At 36.7% G+C, this 19,673-nt stretch overlaps 2 protein-coding genes and 2 long non-coding RNA genes across 9 annotated transcripts in view; 3 read left to right on the top strand and 1 right to left on the bottom strand.

The window, feature by feature from the left end:
- LOC121424499 overlaps positions 1 to 3,422 on the top strand; it is a 50,768-nt gene extending 47,346 nt beyond the window's left edge. For all 6 annotated transcript variants that reach the window (XM_041620213.1, XM_041620209.1, XM_041620211.1 and 3 more), the window contains one exon: positions 1,374 to 3,422. In XM_041620213.1, coding sequence (XP_041476147.1) covers positions 1,374 to 1,597 — 224 coding nt within the window. In that variant the 3' untranslated portion in view covers positions 1,598 to 3,422. The remainder of the gene's footprint in view (positions 1 to 1,373) is intronic.
- Positions 3,423 to 6,947: 3,525 nt separating this feature from the next.
- LOC121424600 lies at positions 6,948 to 8,833 on the top strand. The gene is made up of 2 exons (XR_005971405.1): positions 6,948 to 8,034; positions 8,462 to 8,833. It is a non-coding gene; the product is annotated as an uncharacterized LOC121424600 (long non-coding RNA).
- A 5,002-nt stretch (positions 8,834 to 13,835) lies between these two features.
- LOC121424173 lies at positions 13,836 to 15,417 on the top strand. Its single transcript, XR_005971346.1, has 2 exons — positions 13,836 to 14,618; positions 15,046 to 15,417. It is a non-coding gene; the product is annotated as an uncharacterized LOC121424173 (long non-coding RNA).
- A 2,590-nt stretch (positions 15,418 to 18,007) lies between these two features.
- The window catches only part of LOC121423559, a 33,604-nt gene continuing 31,938 nt past the window's right edge, over positions 18,008 to 19,673 (bottom strand). The window contains exons 27-28 of the mRNA XM_041618911.1: positions 19,354 to 19,618; positions 18,008 to 19,022 (exon numbers count right to left, since the gene is read on the bottom strand). Of these exons, the coding sequence (XP_041474845.1) occupies positions 18,835 to 19,022; positions 19,354 to 19,618 (453 nt within the window). The 3' untranslated portion in view covers positions 18,008 to 18,834. The remainder of the gene's footprint in view (positions 19,023 to 19,353; positions 19,619 to 19,673) is intronic.

The following is a 19,673-nucleotide window of genomic DNA, read 5'->3' on the forward strand; positions in this document are numbered from 1 at the left end:
TTATGATCAAAATAAACTTCTCAATAATTTTCATTGAAAAAACAATAAAAAACAAAAAGTAAAAAAATAGGAATACATAACAAATTTAGAAAACTATAAAATACATAAGAAAATAAAGGCGATGTTGAATTTTCAGTACATTTAATCAGATCCCTATAAAGAGTCTGTGTACCAAAAATCAGCATTTCAGGGGCATTATTTTGATAATAAGAGCAAACTTTTGATTTTTTATGCATAAATTAGCATAATTAATTAGCAATGAGATTTTTTGCAGAATTTGATCTTATGGTCTTGGAGATTATGCCATGGGTAGTGCTCATGCCAATTTTTGTTGCGATCATGCGATTGACGGCTGAGATCATAAGGGGGGCTGATTCAGCCCCCCCCCCTCAGTCTTAGGCATCAAAATAATCCAGTCTATTTAGGGTTAATCCCTCAGTATACATTTACCATGAAAAGATATTTATGCTGACATTTTTAAATACTGGTACCTAAAGGTGATGCTGTTTGAATGCTGTTCATCAGTGTTATGCATGTTGCAATATGAATATAAGTTAAGCTTTATAACCAAGTAACAGTACCATTAAAAATCTGATCTTAACTAATGTTCTAAACTCATTGTGGAACCAAATTTACTTTTTGTTATTTAAATAATCAAAAAATCAAAGTGTACATTAGGTACCTATCCATTATGAGTAAATATCTGTCCGTTTTCGCATAATTGTGGTCTCCCGGTTCTGTCTTCAGCATGAGCAAGTACGGTGCTCTCGTGAAGTTAGGGGAACAAATTCTGACTAGGTCCCGTTTAATTTTATATGGAATGAGTGCAGCACAGTGAATATCGGTGTGAAGCAAAGAAAAGAAAATGTTATTAAGTGCCATTTAAAGTTAAAAACATTTAGATGTTAACATACGATTTGTTACCACATGCAAAAAAAGTTGCAAACTTTCATGCAGCTCATGTGGTTTTAAGTTTTCATGAAGGGGCCAACCCATGGTAATGATGGGGGGCAGTATGGACACCAGACCATTATTTGTTAACCCGCAAATATGGAGATTAGACTAATCTATAATGCAACTAAAATTGGTTCAAAAGGACAAGTTCATGAAATCGAAATCACCAGTGTGCTCCAATTTTTTCGGGGGATATCTTGTATATTGCATTAATGACCTAATGATCCTCAGTTATGTTCTCCGAAATATCATTACGAACATCTAAAATCAGAGTAAAACTCAAATGAAAAGTTGTTATAATTTCCACAATCAGGATTGTTTTTTTTAAACTGGCTTGGCGATGGATTATAAATCATTGTTTCGGCTTTCTGCATGCGATCAAATACATTCATACCTCATTCTCCATTCCTTCCATTTAGAATCATCACACCCCCCTCCATCCCCTGCATCCACTGATTTCACCCAAGCTGATATAGAAGATGATCCCGATCCCAACTACCTCCACCAAGCCCATCAACATAACTTCACGTCATCATCACCCTCATCGCGCCCACTGTCGGGTGTCCAAAGACCTGCAACGCCACCCTTTGGGGGGCCAAAGAAACCTGCTTCACCTCTTCAGATGACAGTCAAGTTTATGTGATTTGTTATTAAAATGAGAGTTCGTCGACATAACTTGACATCATCATTCCCAAGTGTTAAAAAAAGACAGTTTCACATCTTATGTATGTCAAGACTTTGTGATTTGTACCATTCCATATTTTTGGCTAGAAGGTGTAGTAGGTTCTGCATATGTCGAATCTTGTTGAGCCACAAAATCCTTAAAGAAGACCTGTTGAACATGTTCTTGTCTTGTAAAATCCTCTGACTTAGCCTTTACTTCTACTTACGGAAGGTTGAATCATGAAGAGTGTACAGTATATCATCACTGCAACACAAAACTTTTATCTCAGTTATGACTGGATACGACTCATTAATCTAGTAAGTGATGATATTGTATCCAACTTCATATCTCTCTTTAATGAATTGAAAACTCTATGTCATTTTGAAGGAGAGGGCTGTGGCATGTTTTTCTTTCTCTACACCCTGAGCTTTTTTTAGATGCATGGTTTTGTAACCACTGGAGCAATATCAGTGGGTTTGTCTTGTGTGTGTTGGCCACATTGAAATCATGGTTTCATCTTTTCAGAAGTTTGTAACTGAAATCTAACCTGGGGGGCCCACTACATAAAAAAATATATTAGTCAGATTGACTCTCCAGCCATTTCAGAATCGGATTTTGTCATTCAATTAATAAATTCACCAGCAATATTTTTGTTTTGGCCCGCATGTTATCGATCTATTTTTTTTAAAGAACAATAGTTCTACTTACATGTGTAGGGATTCCTTGTAGTTTGCAGAAATTGACCATTTCCTGCACTTGTGACTTTTAAAAAATTTTCTTGCCTTGTTTTTTTTATTTGTTTCTTGGTCTTATGATCACAAGAGAATATGATCATGAAGCAATCTTATATCTTTTAAAATTGCAGTGATACCCCAATTTTTTCAATCTTGAGGTACATGTATAAATAACATACCTACATGTATATAACACCTTGATACCGATGTTTGGTTTCTCTATGTTAGCAATACATTTATAATCTGTATATTTTGTGATTATTAGACGTGATTAAAGATTAAATTATAATGTTCTTTATGGTTGATATTTTATTAGGATGAATGTAGTGATTGTGTATTCTCATTTTCATACATGTATAACCCCACTGTGGCTGAATATATGTGTCTTTATTCATTTTGAGCTGTAGTTAGATTGTGATACATATCTGTTCCTCCAATAATTCTACAAAATTAGAACTGTTTAAAGACTTTTTTAACTGTAAATATTCACTTGTCAAACAGTGCACTCAAGAATTCCATTATCTCTATGCATACTGTATTTTATGAGAAATAAAAGACAAGTGTTCTTGGGATATGTTCCTTTAAATTTTGTCACCTTTGGGAAGCTTCAATGCTTGTCAATACTTTATATCTTTTAATGCAAAAACTCTCAATTAGAGTGTAGAAGTATGCTCTTTTAAGACATGTGTATGATATATGATATGCCTAAAGTGGTAAGCTTAATCACAGGATGTTTAGTGTTTGCTATTTTATGGTCGGGTATATTGCCTTCTTAAGACAAGACCAAAGATCTCATTGTTAGTTTGTTTTGGATTAAAATATTTCATTTCATTATTTGACAAAAATATCTTTATTTTGATCCATCACACACAAAAGTAAATCTATAAATTTGGCTGATCCTCTCTGTTTTATCGCTGTGTGCAATAGATAAAGTTTGGGTTCTATATTATTTTAGTCGTATGTCTATCTTTGTAATGATCACACCCACCTTTAGGCCTGTATTTTGAAGTCGGGTTTAAGTTAGACCATGGTCTAACTCTGTGCTAAAATTATGGGGAGTCAAAAATTCAAAAATTCTGTTTATATTGTAATATTTCTTATGTTTACTATTTTGTTTCATTTTGCTTTCATAATGAAGAAAAATAGTTCAGTTATCATTCCCAGACAATTATGAACAATTTGAGTGTCAAATGAGTTAATAAATTGATCTGTGCCCCAATTGGCTCTCCATAGTTAAACCACAACTTTAAACCAGGGTTTGATTTAAACCTGAGTTCAGAATACGGGTCTTAATGTTTAATCTGAAGTTTTCCTCTCTAACATGTAGTGAGGCAGTTCACACAATTCATACATTTTCATAAATGCACAAACAGCATCAATTATTATGAGTGGTTTTTGTCTCACCTGCGAAGCAAAGTGAGACTATAGGCGCCGCTTTTCCGACGGCGGCGGCGGCGTCAACATCAAATCTTAACCTGAGGTTAAGTTTTTGAAATGACGTCATAACTTAGAAAGTATATGGACCTAGTTAATAAAACTTGGACATAAGATTAATCAAGTATTACTAAACATCCTATTAGAGTTTCATGTCACATGACCAAGGTCAAAGGTCATTTAGGGTCAATGAACTTAGACCATGTTGGAGGAATCAACATCGAAATCTTAACCTGAGGTTAAGTTTTTGAAATGTCATCATAACTTAGAAAATATCTGGACCTAGTTCATGAAACTTGGACATAAGGTTAATCAAGTATCACTGAACATCCTGCATGAGTTTCATGTCACATGACCAAGGTCAAAGGTCATTTAGGGTCAATGAACTTTGGCCGAATTGGGGATATCTGTTGAATTCCCATCATAACTTTGAAAGTTTATGGATCTGATTCATGAAACTTGGACATAATAGTAATCAAGCATCACTGAAAATTTTGTGCAAGTTTCAGGTCTCATGATTAAGGTCAAAGGTCATTTAGGGTCAATGAACTTTGGCCGAATCGGGGTATCTGTTGAATTACCATCATAACTTTGAAAGTTTATTGGTCTAGTTCATTAAACTTTGACATTAGAGTAATCAAGTATCACTGAACATCCTGTGCGCATTTCAGGTCACATGACCAAGGTCAAAGGTCATTGAACTTTGGCCGAATTGGGTGTATCTGTTGAATTACCATCATAACTTTGAAAGTTTATGGATCTGTTTCATGAAACTTGTACATAAGAGTAATCAAGTATCACTGAACATCCTGTTCGAGTTTCAGGTCACATGATCAAGGTCAAAGGTCATGTAAGGTCAATGACCTTTGGCCATGTTGGGGTTTTTTGTTGAATAACCATCATATCTCTGTAAGTTTATTGGTCTAGTTCATAAAAAGTGGACATAGAGTAACCATGTATCACTGAACATCTTGTGCGAGTTAGAGTAGTATTCAAAGTCAGCACTGCTGCTATATTGAACCGCGTGATGCAGGTGAGACGGCCAGAGGCATTCCACTTGTTGTGTCAACCAATTCTTCTAATCCAAGATGGGCTGGAAGCAAGAATTGAATAAAGTAAAGAAATATTTAACTAAATGATGAATACCAATCATAAGGAAGAATAAGGATTACTTTGTAGAACTATATTTGCGAGATCCCATTATAAAATAATCTTTGAATGTGGTTTATGTTATAATCACTTTGGAAAAGGAATACTGTGATTAACGTATGGTGTTGATAACACTTTGGTCTGCCAATCTCTCACAATCAATGCATATGAGAGGGAGTGGAAATTGTGCACTTTTCGTGCGGGATTGAATGAATCCAATGACCGGGGTAATAATATGCTGTAACGCGCTTTGGGCCATTCTGGGAAAAGCGCGTTATAAAAATTGGGTATTATTATTATTATTATTATTATTATGAGTGACATCACAAGAAAGGTACAACTTGCATGCATGTATTATGAAATTCATGTATATATTGTGCTGGGTTTTTTTGTCTGTGAATCTAATTTGAAGGTGCAATGTGAAAGAACGTGTATTAGTATACTTGTATTAGCAAAACGATTTACCAAATTTTCAACTGGACCTTTTCTTGTAAGTAATTTCATTTTCTGCCTACAATTATTTGATTATTTATGTTTTTACAAAAATCTTGTAAAGGACAATGATATATTTCAATTTCTGGTGATAAAACTTTGCTATTTCATAAAATGTGGTTAGATTTTTACATCATATAGTTATATTTAAAATCTGTATAAAATATATTTCTGTATTAGAATGAATGTCGGTTTTAATTTGAGATTTTATTTGTTTGTTTGATTACAAGAAAAATGAAGGTTCTTGATCTGGATGTGTCCAGTGCAGGACCAAAAAGTTAAATGTTGAAATTCTCGTGATTATAATTGATTTAAAGTGTTCCAGTATTCCGTCCTCCATTTGAACAAAATATGAAGAACTTTTTGTACAATGTATGAATAGAATTAACAACCCAGTACTGTATTCAGTCAGTATTCATGAAACCTGAAAATTTTGGTGTGCTTCATGTGCACATATCTAAAGACACATTTCGTAAACTTGAATAAAGTGTGAATTGCTGCCAATCAAACATTACCTTGAATGATTTTGTTATTTTGGGGTCTAATAATTTCTACATGTAGCTATGTATCTAGTTCAATACGGACACTTTCATTTTGAGAATCGATTTATATTTATGAAGTGCCCAATACATAATGTATGGAGTGCTCGCATACTTGTACACATATTTGACAGATATCACCCAAAGTACATCCCAAGGAAGAGGAAGGTTGACTAAAAGCAGTGTATTTAAGTCTATTTAACATTCAGGGTATTTCCACACTGTAAAAACTGAGGTGCTAATTTAGCACTTACAGTGCTTGTATAGTGACTGCACTACGAGTGCTGATTTTCTAGTTCAAATTTAAACTAGACAATCAGCACTTGTAGTGCAGGCACTATACAAGTACTGTAGTTGCTAAATTAGCACTTCATTTTTTACAGTGCATATACTGTATTACCCGTAATGCTTGTAGAAAATGTGGCATCTTGAAGATAATATTATTAGCTAGACCCTGCTTGTTCAGATAATACGGGAAATACCAAATGGAATATGTAACCAGAACATAGATTTCTTAACAAGCTGGGTGGAACGATTTGATCTCTTTCAGTCCAGGGCATTCAGTGTATCCTTACATTATTGCAGAATAAGGGAAATCAATAGAATAGAACCGGAAAAAAATTCAAGAGTGATTTTTGAAAGGAAGTCATTCATATTAAACATCACAATAATCACAGTAAAAAGAATGTGCATTTTGCCATTGAAATTGATGCGCCAAATGCTTGAATGCGCACATAATACGGTCTCATATTTTGTGGTTGAAATCAGCACAGGGCGTGCGTATAACAATGAAAACGATATTAAACAACACCAGCTAAACACCAAACATGTACACTGTAAAATGAAGTGCTATTTAAGCACTTATAGTGCTTGTATAGTGACTGCACTACAAGTGCTGATTTTCTAGTTTAAATTTGAACAAAAAAATCAGCACTCGTAGTGCAGTCACTATATAAGCACTGTAAGTGCTAAATTAGCATTTCATTTTTTACAGTGTAATATGGGCTCATATTACCTGTTTGATCATTTGATCAAGTAAAATAAGTAAATACGAGTTTGTCTCACAAACTAATCTATCAATCCGATTACAGAATCCTTAAAATAAATGGCCCACTAAGATGGGCAAAAAAATGTCTTCACTTTCAAAAGGGGAGCACACTTCTGTTTTAACAGCATTTTTACATTTAAAAATTTTAATTGTGCCTCTCAAAAGGGGTGGGGGACCCCTGGATCTGCACTGCACTAAGAGATAAATAAATATACCAGGCTTTGAGAAAATATAGTGGGAATTATTCATCCAAGGTCGGTCTGGCAATATGTATTTTTTCCAGGATTGAAAAATAGATATATTGCCAGTCCAACAGAGGATTATAAATTCTCACTATGCTTTCGAAGGAAACGGCTGATATATTCGTTTCATATCCAACTTCTAATCATTTAGAACCAAAGTCTATGGTCCGAGCTTGCAGAGTCCGGCTACTTGCATTGAATGACCTACTTTTCTCTAACCAAGCCATGCTCAATGGAACGCAGATTAGGGCCTACAAAAACGCATCATGGGACTTGCTTGGGAGAGACAACTTGAGCCTGAGAGATTAGCTCAATACCCAGTTTTCTTAAAGGGGAATGAAACATTTGGAACAGATAGGCTTCTGTAGAAACAGAAAAATGAAAGAATAAGAATAAAGAAAGTTTGAGAAAAATCGGACTGTAGGATCTTATTCAAAACTAGATAACCCTTTTGTTAAAGTCCATGTTTTGTTAAACTCCATGTACAGATGTGGACTGCATACCTTAGTAACTAAACTGTAGGCATGATAGGTTGCCAGGTATTTTAACAGGCTGGGTTGTCATAATAAGTAGACTATGGTTTAACAGGTGTATAGGATTACAGACTCTTTGTGTTTCATATTTCTGTTTGGTGTGCTGGCAAGAAAAGCCAAGCCAGCTCACTCTCACTTTTGATTTCGGAGAAGAAGGTCCAATTTGGGGTGTTTCCTAACCAAGGAAAAGGGCGTGTGCCACCCTACCCAGTGCAGGGAGGTTCCTTTCTACTCGATGCCGAATTGTAAGTAATGTTTGGTTCATACGTTTTAATATTAATACAATTCTTATGCTTAATATGGCATGTCTGTTTTCAGAAAGAAAGACAGATTTACATATATATATATTCTGCTCATTTTGTCACCAAATGACATCTTACTCCAGTCTTCAATGTGAATATAATTATCCTTACTAAAATGAACAAAGTTGTATTTTTGAAGTCTGTTAAAGTCAATTATATAATTGATCTACGATTCAGAGAGAAATAATTATATTAGATTTCTCAACTGTTATGTATTTTCTTGACAATCAGAAAGCTCATGCTAATAGAAGCTTGTTATTCATTTACTTTGATAATAAATATGAAAGCTAATTTTGATAAGCTGATATCTTTGTGAATAGAATATTGTTAGGGCCTTTGCTGTTAAGTATTTGGTCTATTCCTATTTTAGACGGCTGTCAACCTAGGGTCAGCCCAGAGTCAATGTGGAGTCAATGTAGGTCAGGGTAGCACCTACCCTCTATGTCCAGGTCATGAGTCACAATGTCATTCGAGGGGAATGACTCACTTCAGTCAGCCGAAGCTACTGTTCGTCGGACTCGACCGTAATTCTTCCAAGTTAGAGCTTCAACTCAACTCTTGTTCTTCGTTCTTCAAGGACACGTGTCTTCGCTGATGACGTCAGTCGTGTTCTTCGTCGTCGTCGATCATCGGCATACTTGTTCCTCGTCATAATCGTCCAATCTTCGTAGTCGTCGTGGTTTGTCGATCTCTTCTGTTTTCGAACTCCGCATTTACCCGATTGAAGGTTTGATCAAGCAATCGATAAACTTTCCAAGATTTTCGGTAACATAATTTAAAGGCCTATTTCCAGATCAATCTCTTCCCATAAACTTGGGACAGTCAATGATGATTATACTCCTTCTCTATATGAAATGATTTATTGAATATCTGTTTGCAATTATACTTATGTTCTCAACGATTCAATGTAAACGACTTATTATATTTTGTGACATTAAATTGATCACTTCATTTATATCTTGAATATCCTTTGGTCTTTTATTCAGGGTGGTTAAGTAGCCTGTAGATTAATAAGTTAATTAGAGCAGTTTCGCTCGTGACATTTGGGGGCTTGTCCGGGAGGTACTTAGCTGTAAAATTCCTAGTTAGAGTCAAGGATTACTCATGTTGAAGGGAAATAGTTATCTGTAATATTCCTATAAATTTTCAAGGCTTATTGATGTTGGAATTAGCGAGTGTAACATGTATGTTCATAGGATGTGTTTATTTGTTTTGTCCTGATTAGGTATTTCAGATCAGTGACATTTGTGACGGTTCGAGGAGACGGGAACTCTCGCACTGTGGTTGCAAGCCTCTGGCACAAGCAAGTGACATTGGGATATTGGTAAGAGAAGGCAAATTCTAAACAAAGAGTCTGTTAACCTAACATATCTATTTCTAACAGTTTAGGATCAACCATGGATTCAAATTTGTTTGAGTTAGGGAGAGAGTTAGGGTTTACAGGTCAAGACCTTTTGTCATTTGTAGAACAGAGAGAAAAAATAGCTCGAGATGAGCGACATGCAGCTAGGGAAGATAGGCAACAACAGATCGAGTTACAAAAACAAGAGGGAATGTTATTAGATAAGAAACTTGAATTAGCTCGTATCCAGAGTAGTTCTGAGGTAGGAAGTAGTGACGGTGACCGTCGTTCTTTGGCCCCTTCCCCTAAACTTCCTCCTTTCACGGAAGGAAAGGATAGTATGGATGCGTATCTTAATAGATTTGAACGCTATGCTGAAAATCAGGGTTGGCCGCAGACTAGCTGGGCCATAAGTCTTAGTGCTTTACTTCGTGGTAAGTCGTTAGATGTGTACTCAAGGTTGTCAGCTGATCAGGCAAAAGATTATGCAACACTGAAGGATGCTTTGTTGAAGAGATTTGAACTCACGGCAGATGATTTCCGTAAGAAATTCAGATTTTCTAATCCCGAGGTAGGAGAGACTCCTAGTCAGTTTGTTGTAAGGTTGTCCCATTATTTAGATAAGTGGATAGAATTGTCTGAAGCTCAGCGCTCATATGATGGTATTGTACAATTACTTCTAATGCAGCAAGTCTTAGAGAAAGGAGGTCAAGCACTAGCGTTATTTCTAAAAGAAAGAAAACCAAAATCTGCAGATGAGATGGCAGGTCTGGCAGATACATTTGTTGAGGCACATGGGGGTCATTTTGGAGTACCTAAAAAGAATTCCCCCTTGAACCATAAGAGTAAACCTAAGGGTAATACTGCGGTATCCAATGCGCCAATTGCTGAGAACAAGACTAAGGGTGAACAATCAGGCCATCGTAGGAAGGGTCCATGCTTTGTTTGCAACAAAATGGGTCATTTTGCGCAAGATTGTAATGTTAGACTCCAAGGCGCGAGTTTAGTTAGTTCTCCGAAGCCACCAATAGGTAAGCGTAGGAACCAAAAGAATCAGTTAAAAGAAACTCAAGATTTAGTAGGGAAACAGACATCAGGTAGTTGTCCCACTTGTAGTTCTTCTGGGTCTCAGGAAACTCAGATCACTGATAGTGTAGAGTTAGGAGAGTTCTTAGTGTCTTCTGCTGAGTATATTGAATCTCCTTCTAAAGAAATTCTAGAGATAGAAAGGCATAGGGAAGTCACTAGTATGTGTGCTACTTGTAAGCGTCGTTGGCATGATAAGCTTCCAGTTAGAAATGGGAAACTTGAATCACACGATGTGAGCGTCCTTAGGGATACAGGTTGTTCAGGTGTAATCGTGAAGAAGTCACTGGTATTGCCAGAACAGTTTACTGGTCAGTCTAAGTGGTGTGTATTAATTGACCAAACAATTAGGAAGTTCCCAATAGCTAGGGTCAACATTGATTCTCCTTGGTTTGTTGGCAAGGTAGAAGCTTTGTGCGTAGAGACGCCTGTATTTGACGTAGTTCTTGGTGAAATTGACAATGTGAGACCAGCGAAGGATCCAATTCCAGATTGGAAACCTGGTCAACCATGCAAGTCGCATGACCATGTGAACATGGCAGTTCAGACTCGAGCTCAAGTTCGTGAAGCTCAGCGGCCACGGCCGACTTTGAAGGTTCCGTCAGCCATACCTGATGTTTCTTCAGAAGACATCAAAGAGGCTCAGATGGCTGACCCAACGCTAAAGAAAGCGATGGAGTATGCCAGTTTGAATAGTAAAGATCGTGAAGATAGTGAAATTTCAGGACATAGTTCATATTTTGTCTTTGATGGTGGATTGTTACACAGGGTTTTTCAACCAAAGTCTGTGCTTAGTGGTAATGAAGTTAGGCAGTTAGTTGTTCCTAAACCTTATAGGCAAGCTGTGTTGAAGTTAGCTCATGAGAGTATAATGGGGGGTCACCAAGGTGTAAAGAAAGTAACTGATAAGGTTTTAGCTAATTTCTATTGGCCTGGTGTCCAAGCAGATATTACTCGGTATTGTAGGTCTTGCGATATCTGTCAGCGAACAGTCCCCAAGGGCAGAATTTCTAAGGTCCCTCTAGGCAAGATGCCTGTGATAGATGTTCCTTTTCTTAGAGTAGCTGTCGATTTGGTAGGCCCAATTAAACCAGTAACTGCTAGAAAGAACATGTATATTCTCACGATAGTAGATTATGCAACCCGCTATCCTGAGGCGGTTGCGTTGGCAAACATTGAGACTAGTACAGTAGCTGAAGCTATGGTAGAGGTCTTTTGTAGAGTTGGGGTTCCCCAAGAGATTCTATCGGATCGTGGTACCCAATTTACCTCGGAGATGATGCGAGAAGTAGGGAGGTTATTGTCGATTCGACAATTAACAACCACACCCTACCACCCCGCTTGTAACGGGTTAGTTGAGAGGTTTAATCAAACACTTAAGCAGATCTTGAAGAGAGTATGTGCAGACCGTCCAAGTGATTGGGACCGGTACTTGGCTCCTGTTCTGTTTGCGTACAGATCAGCCCCTCAGGCTTCACTTGGCTTCTCGCCTTTCGAACTCTTATATGGTAGACAGGTTCGAGGTCCTCTTGAGATACTTAAGGAACTTTGGAGTGGTCAGGCAAATGATTCTGAATTGAAGACTACATATCAGTACATTGTTGATCTTAAGGATAGGCTTGAGAGTACCATGCAAGTAGCACAGGAAGAGTTAAGTAAGTCAACCTCGCGAAATATGAGATACTATAATGCCAAGAGTAGGGTTAGGAAATTTGTTGCCGGAGATAAGGTTCTGCTTCTCCTTCCATCAGATCACAACAAATTGCTATTACAATGGAAAGGTCCTTTCAAGGTAGTCCATAAATTGAGTGATCTTGATTATCGTCTCGACATGAACGGAAAGGTGAAAACCTTTCATGCTAATCTCTTAAAGAAATACATTGACCGGGCAGAAAGGCCCGATGTTCCTTCGTCTGTTGACAAGTCTGAGGAAGATATCACTTCTGCTGGAGCTTTAGAGGTAGTTGTTGGAGCTTCAGTTATAGATGGGTATGATGATAGCATTCAAGAGACTCCCTCTATCCCTAGTAGTATAAGGATAGGTGTCCCAGTGTTAGAAGCACAGGAAACCATTGATGATGTTGAACTTGGTTCTGATTTGTCGACTCAACAGAGAAACGAAGTTAGTTCTCTACTTGAGGATTTTCCGGATGTGATGACTGATGTGCCAGGTAAAACACTTTTAGGCAGTCATTCTATTCGTTTGACTTCTGCTGATCCCATTCGACAAAGACCATATCCCGTCCCACATGCACTTCGTTCTGTGATACAGGATGAGACAGAGAAGATGGTCAAAATGGGAGTGATAGAGAAGTCAAATTCACCTTATTCGTCCCCAATAGTCATAGTAAAGAAATCAGATGGCAGCAATCGTTTCTGTATAGATTTCCGTAGACTGAATCGCATCACAATATTTGATGCAGAACCTTTGCCAAGTGCAGATGAAATCTTCGCTAGTCTTTCTGGATCTTGTTACTTTTCTAAGGTGGACTTAAGCAAAGGTTACTGGCAAATCCCTTTGTCAGAAGATGCCAAAGCCAAGACAGCTTTTCAGAGTCCAAGTGGATTGTTCCAGTTTCGTGTCATGCCGTTTGGTTTGGTCATTGCACCTGCCACTTTTAGCAGGGTCATGAGGTCTTTGTTGGCAGACATGAAGCACGTCACCAATTATCTGGATGACATTCTCATTCATACTTCGACTTGGTCAGAACACATATCTACCTTGTATGAGCTTTTGGGAAGATTGCGAGCAGCAGGGCTCACTGCTCGACCCACCAAGTGCCAACTTGGTTGCACAAAGGTAGAATTCCTAGGGCATATTGTCCAAGCAGGTAAGATCCAACCCATGTTGGATAAGGTAGAGAAGATCCGTGATGCTAAGAAGCCTGAAACTAAGAAGCAGCTTCGTGCATTCATCGGATTAGCCAGCTATTACCGGCGCTTTATCCCAAATTATGCGTCGAAAGCATCACGTCTGACAGACAAGACAAGGAATCGGGAGCCTAACCAGTTGAAATGGACTGCTGAAGAGGAGGCAGCCTTCAAAGTTTTGAAGGAAAGTCTCACCCAGAGCCCCATCCTTTGTCTGCCTGATGTTCAGAAGAAGTTCATTTTAAGAACGGATGCATCTTCTACTGGGCTTGGTGCTGTACTCCTTCAGGAGCATGATGGAGAGAAACAGCCCGTCGCTTATGCAAGTCGCAAGCTTCTTCCGCGTGAACAAGCCTACTTGACTATTGAGCGTGAATGTCTCGGATTGGTATGGGGAATAAGTAAATTCCGTGTTTACCTTAAAGGTACAGACTTTGTTCTTGAAACAGACCACAAACCACTTCTATACCTCAATCGAGCAAAATGTATCAACAGTAGGGTAATGAGGTGGGCCCTTTCCCTCCAGCCATTTCGCTACCGCATTGAGGCAATTTGCGGCTCCGAGAACGTAGGAGCAGACTTTCTAAGTAGGTTGTAAAAAAAAAAATGCACCAAAACATTGAAATGCATGCAATTTATAAGATTGAAAATTGTATTGCAGAATTAAAATGATTTAATTTGATTTAAATTTGGAAAACATTTAAGTCGAATCTTTATACACCTATACAAATGGAGTAAATTACTGTAGGTGCTATATAGTGAGCATAATAATATTTCACATTTATTATGCGAATCATATATTTTTACTTTGAATAAGATTTAACTCGTTTTTGGAAGAAAATCAGAGCATTTTCATGAAATTGGGGAGCAATTGTAGGATCTTATTCAAAACTAGATAACCCTTTTGTTAAAGTCCATGTTTTGTTAAACTCCATGTACAGATGTGGACTGCATACCTTAGTAACTAAACTGTAGGCATGATAGGTTGCCAGGTATTTTAACAGGCTGGGTTGTCATAATAAGTAGACTATGGTTTAACAGGTGTATAGGATTACAGACTCTTTGTGTTTCATATTTCTGTTTGGTGTGCTGGCAAGAAAAGCCAAGCCAGCTCACTCTCACTTTTGATTTCGGAGAAGGTCCAATTTGGGGTGTTTCCTAACCAAGGAAAAGGGCGTGTGCCACCCTACCCTGTGCAGGGAGGTTCCTTTCTACTCGATGCCGAATTGTAAGTAATGTTTGGTTCATACGTTTTAATATTAATACAGTTCTTATGCTTAATATGGCATGTCTGTTTTCAGAAAGAAAGACAGATTTACATATATATATATTCTGCTCATTTTGTCACCAAATGACATCTTACTCCAGTCTTCAATGTGAATATAATTATCCTTACTAAAATGAACAAAGTTGTATTTTTGAAGTCTGTTAAAGTCAATTATATAATTGATCTACGATTCAGAGAGAAATAATTATATTAGATTTCTCAACTGTTATGTATTTTCTTGACTATCAGAAAGCTCATGCTAATAGAAGCTTGTTATTCATTTACTTTGATAATAAATATGAAAGCTAATTTTGATAAGCTGATATCTTTGTGAATAGAATATTGTTAGGGCCTTTGCTGTTAAGTATTTGGTCTATTCCTATTTTAGACGGCTGTCAACCTAGGGTCAGCCCAGAGTCAATGTGGAGTCAATGTAGGTCAGGGTAGCACCTACCCTCTATGTCCAGGTCATGAGTCACAATGTCATTCGAGGGGAATGACTCACTTCAGTCAGCCGAAGCTACTGTTCGTCGGACTCGACCGTAATTCTTCCAAGTTAGAGCTTCAACTCAACTCTTGTTCTTCGTTCTTCAAGGACACGTGTCTTCGCTGATGACGTCAGTTGTGTTCTTCGTCGTCGTCGATCATCGGCATACTTGTTCCTCGTCATAATCGTCCAATCTTCGTAGTCGTCGTGGTTTGTCGATCTCTTCTGTTTTCGAACTCCGCATTTACCCGATTGAAGGTTTGATCAAGCAATCGATAAACTTTCCAAGATTTTCGGTAACATAATTTAAAGGCCTATTTCCAGATCAATCTCTTCCCATAAACTTGGGACAGTCAATGATGATTATACTCCTTCTCTATATGAAATGATTTATTGAATATCTGTTTGCAATTATACTTATGTTCTCAACGATTCAATGTAAACGACTTATTATATTTTGTGACATTAAATTGATCACTTCATTTATATCTTGAATATCCTTTGGTCTTTTATTCAGGGTGGTTAAGTAGCCTGTAGATTAATAAGTTAATTAGAGCAGTTTCGCTCGTGACACGGACAAATAATGAGAAAGTTATGAGCATTTGAATATTGCAATCACTAATGCTATGGAGATCCTCATATTGGCAATGCGACAAGGATGTGTCATGTCATGATGTATTCTTTATCCATGATGTATTCTTAAGAAATATGCATTACATGCCCTGATGTAGACAGAACACATGATTTATGGATAGATGTGATAAAAGAGGCAATTCTAGTGAAATATATACTAGAGTAATGGGGAGAGTTGTTCACAAGTGACATCACACATCTTTGTCGCATTGCCAATTTGTTATCTCCATAGCATTAGTGATCGCAATATTCAAATGCTCATAACTTTCTCATTATTTGTCCGATTTTTCTCAAAATTTCGTTGATCTGTTTCTTTGATTTTTCTGTTTTCACGTAAGCTATCCTGCTAAGGTTTCAGTCTCCTTTAAATGACGTCAGAACCTTGGTATAGCAAAAAATATGTTGAGATCTGACGTCACACAACATCGAAGTTAGAATATTTTTGGTCACGTGATGCTATTTAAACCAATTAGTATACGGATTTAATCTAATACAATGTAGGAAAAAAAAGGTTTCTGCTAGATCTAAAGGATGTCACTGGATTGGAAACACATTGGGTGATTTCAAGTTCAGTGTTGACCTTTTGGTGTTGGGTCAATTTTTACACGATTATAACACCAAACATAAAATGAGGATGGTCCCGAAAAGTCACTCACTAGTTGTTTAGATGTCAATAATGTGATCTCGATCAGTTTTACAAACTCTGAATAAGTTTTGGAGCTAGGGGAAGCAATCGAAATTTCAACACTAACACCGACACCAAGGTCAACACCGAACTTGAAATCACCCATTGCACACTCCGTGCAACCACAGATTTACTAAATGTACACATTTCAATGCTTATTCCCACTTAACGACTGCCACTCCTACAGACAACTTTTCCTGTTATTTTGTATATCTACAAATTATGTTGAACATTGTGTGTGTATTTGTTGGTAGGTGTGTAGGGGATTTGCGTTTTTGAAATATTTTCAACTCGAGCAATAACATATGAATTTTCATTTTTTACTTTTTTCTCTTATTTTTTTACTGTAATAATTAACCAAGGGGTCAAATGCCAACTCGGACAATATGAATTTTTAGATTATTTTTTTATTCTCATATTTCTATTTTAAGCAATAAGATATTATTTTCATTTTTAATCTTTTTTTCTTATTTTTTACTGTAATCATTTATAGCCAAGGGGTCAAATGCCGAATCAAGCAACCCACTTAAGAAATCCCCTACAACTGTAGGGTGGCAAGATAAAATGCACCTATGCAAACTGAGAGATTTAAAAGAGGTCATTGCTCAGATTGAAAACTTAACTTTTCCGATAAAATAGAATGCCAGATTTCTTTTGGAAGAGTACGGTAAGCCAGTGACATGTCTCACTGTTTCAAAATTTATTAATTTAATCATTATCATGCAGTTTCAATGAAACAGACTCAACGTGCCACTGGGCACAGATTCGTCCCAAAAGTTAATAGGCCCATTTCATAAAGAACTTATGATTAAAGGGGAAGTTCACCCTAACAAAAAATTATTGTAAAATGAGCAGAAAAATAATGAAAATATGGCCGAAGGTTTGAGAAAAATCCATCATAGAATGAAAAAGTTATTTGAATTTTAATCATTTGATTTGTGACGTCATGTGAGAGCACCTTTCTTGCAAATTGTATGATAAAAAAATCAATGAGATGTCATTTTCTCAAAAAATTTGTAATGGTTTTATCTGTACATTCAGTATATCAATAGACAAACCATTTCACACCTATTTCTAACAAAAAAACAAAAATAAGTCCTCACAAACCAATAGTAATTCATACATTTTATATTACATAACATATGCGGCAGCTGCTCATTGATGACGTCACAAATCCAAAACTTGACATGCTAATAACCTTTTTAATCTTTAATGAATTTTCTTCAAACCTTCAAAATTTTTTTTATTGTTTTCAGGGTGAACTTCCCCTTTAAATTAATTTTGCTATTTTGAAATATCAACGTTAAAAGGGCTCAAGAACCAATCATAATGTTTCCATGATAATTACATTAATAAAAATTTACTACATGTATAATTCTGAAACAGTGCCATGCTTGAAATAGTAATTTAATATGATAAAATTGCATTAATTGTATTAGAAGTTGCAATGATTCTGTTCATTTATTGTAAGCACAGCATATGTGTACATTTGTCTTACCAAATAAAACCATCCAAATAAAGATATACATGTACACAAAATTTTGGTTTTATACTTGCAGCAGTTTTATTATCCATTTTATCTAGGCATTTTTTCATAAACATTTTATATGACATGAAGTGATTAAAAAGAGTAGGATTGCTTCAGACACTTTTATGATGAGATTTCTGACACTGTCAATGAAACATGGCTAACTCCTTAAATTTCATTCAAGAAATGAGTCTAGCCAAATTTGTGAATTCTGTATTTTTACACTATGTTTTGTATTGTTTACATTGGGGAATCATCCATAACAATGTTGCTTCAAATATTTAATATGGTTTTATTTGCAATTTTATTCGGGCATGGTATCGTCTTTTCTCATTATACTTAGATGGCTGAAGATGTTGTCAGAAGAAATACAATTACAAAGATTCCACTCTTGATAGTAATCTTCAAGTTTATGTCAAATTTACTGTAACTCATGTGGTGCCAAGGCGTTTTGTTAAGTAGAAGTATTTACCAAATCATGGATTAGACGTAGAGTTGCAGAGACCAAATTGCCCTTTAAAATGATACCAGAGGCGTACTTGTTCAACTTTCATGCATGATATTTTTCTTTGTGAAAAAGAATTGCTTGATTTAAAATACATATAGTCCGTTTTCACTCATATATAGCCTGGGCACTGTAAAAGATAACAACCCGGAGGCATTAGAGATTTTGCCTTTCCATGTAATTCACAATTTTGTAGTAATATTTAAAAGTGATATTGATTTAGAACCCATACAAAAATGTATTCAGTATTCATAATCCATTCATGTTTATTATGCAATTGCCAAGAATGTTCAGCTGGTGTCTGGCTAGCATAATATCACAGGGTAGTCTTGTTGAGAACTAAAGGTCGGCATATCGACTAATCTGGCATTCGTTGCGTGACTCTCCATACATGCCGATCACACAGCGACAGGTGAAGTCGACCTGCCCACTAGCTTGGGGTTCGATCTGTGACAAAATCAGTTTCGGAAGCATGTTGTTCAGGTCACGATGCCCTGTCTGTAGCCATCGAAGACCAAGTACAGAACCTGTGATAGAAAGACATCAGACATTAAGGGAAAGGTTAAAAAATGTCTCCATCGCAATGATATTACTGATTGTTGTTCGCAAGATCAATTATGTGGATTACCAACATCCACAATGCAATACTACACCGACAATAATAACATTAGTACTTGCTTACTTCACTACGAATTCATAGTAAAGTTCTACCATAAAGCCTGTGCCCTGGATGATTTCAAATGTTGGGCTCTTAATAAATGCATCATTGCTACTATTGCTTTTAGAATATACTGTTCCTAGTATTGTAAGGATTACTTAGACTGGATAAAGTGCTATGATCAGTTAAGCAATACGTACCGCGAGTAGCCTTAGCAAGCTTAGCATACTGTCCTGATGGGATGGCTAGACGACTTGTACCCTCTTCAGCACTGTTCTTCTTGTTGATGATCTGTGTGCCAAGGTAGTCAACTCCCAAAATTGGAGAATCTGTACTCTTCTTGTTCAGGGTGGGGTAAGATGAGAAGACGTTGAAGGTGATTCCTTGACGCTCCAGGCGCTTCTGAATAGCTGTTCTGCTGTTGTTGATCTTTAATAAGTATTCAATGTAGTTAGTACTCTCCTCCTGTCAAGAAAGAGTATTAAACATGATTCTTTTTTTAAAATCATCTTATTTAAGT

The sequence above is a fragment of the Lytechinus variegatus genome, chromosome 11 (assembly GCF_018143015.1).
Source record: "Lytechinus variegatus isolate NC3 chromosome 11, Lvar_3.0, whole genome shotgun sequence".
Taxonomy (NCBI): Eukaryota; Metazoa; Echinodermata; class Echinoidea; order Temnopleuroida; family Toxopneustidae; genus Lytechinus; species Lytechinus variegatus.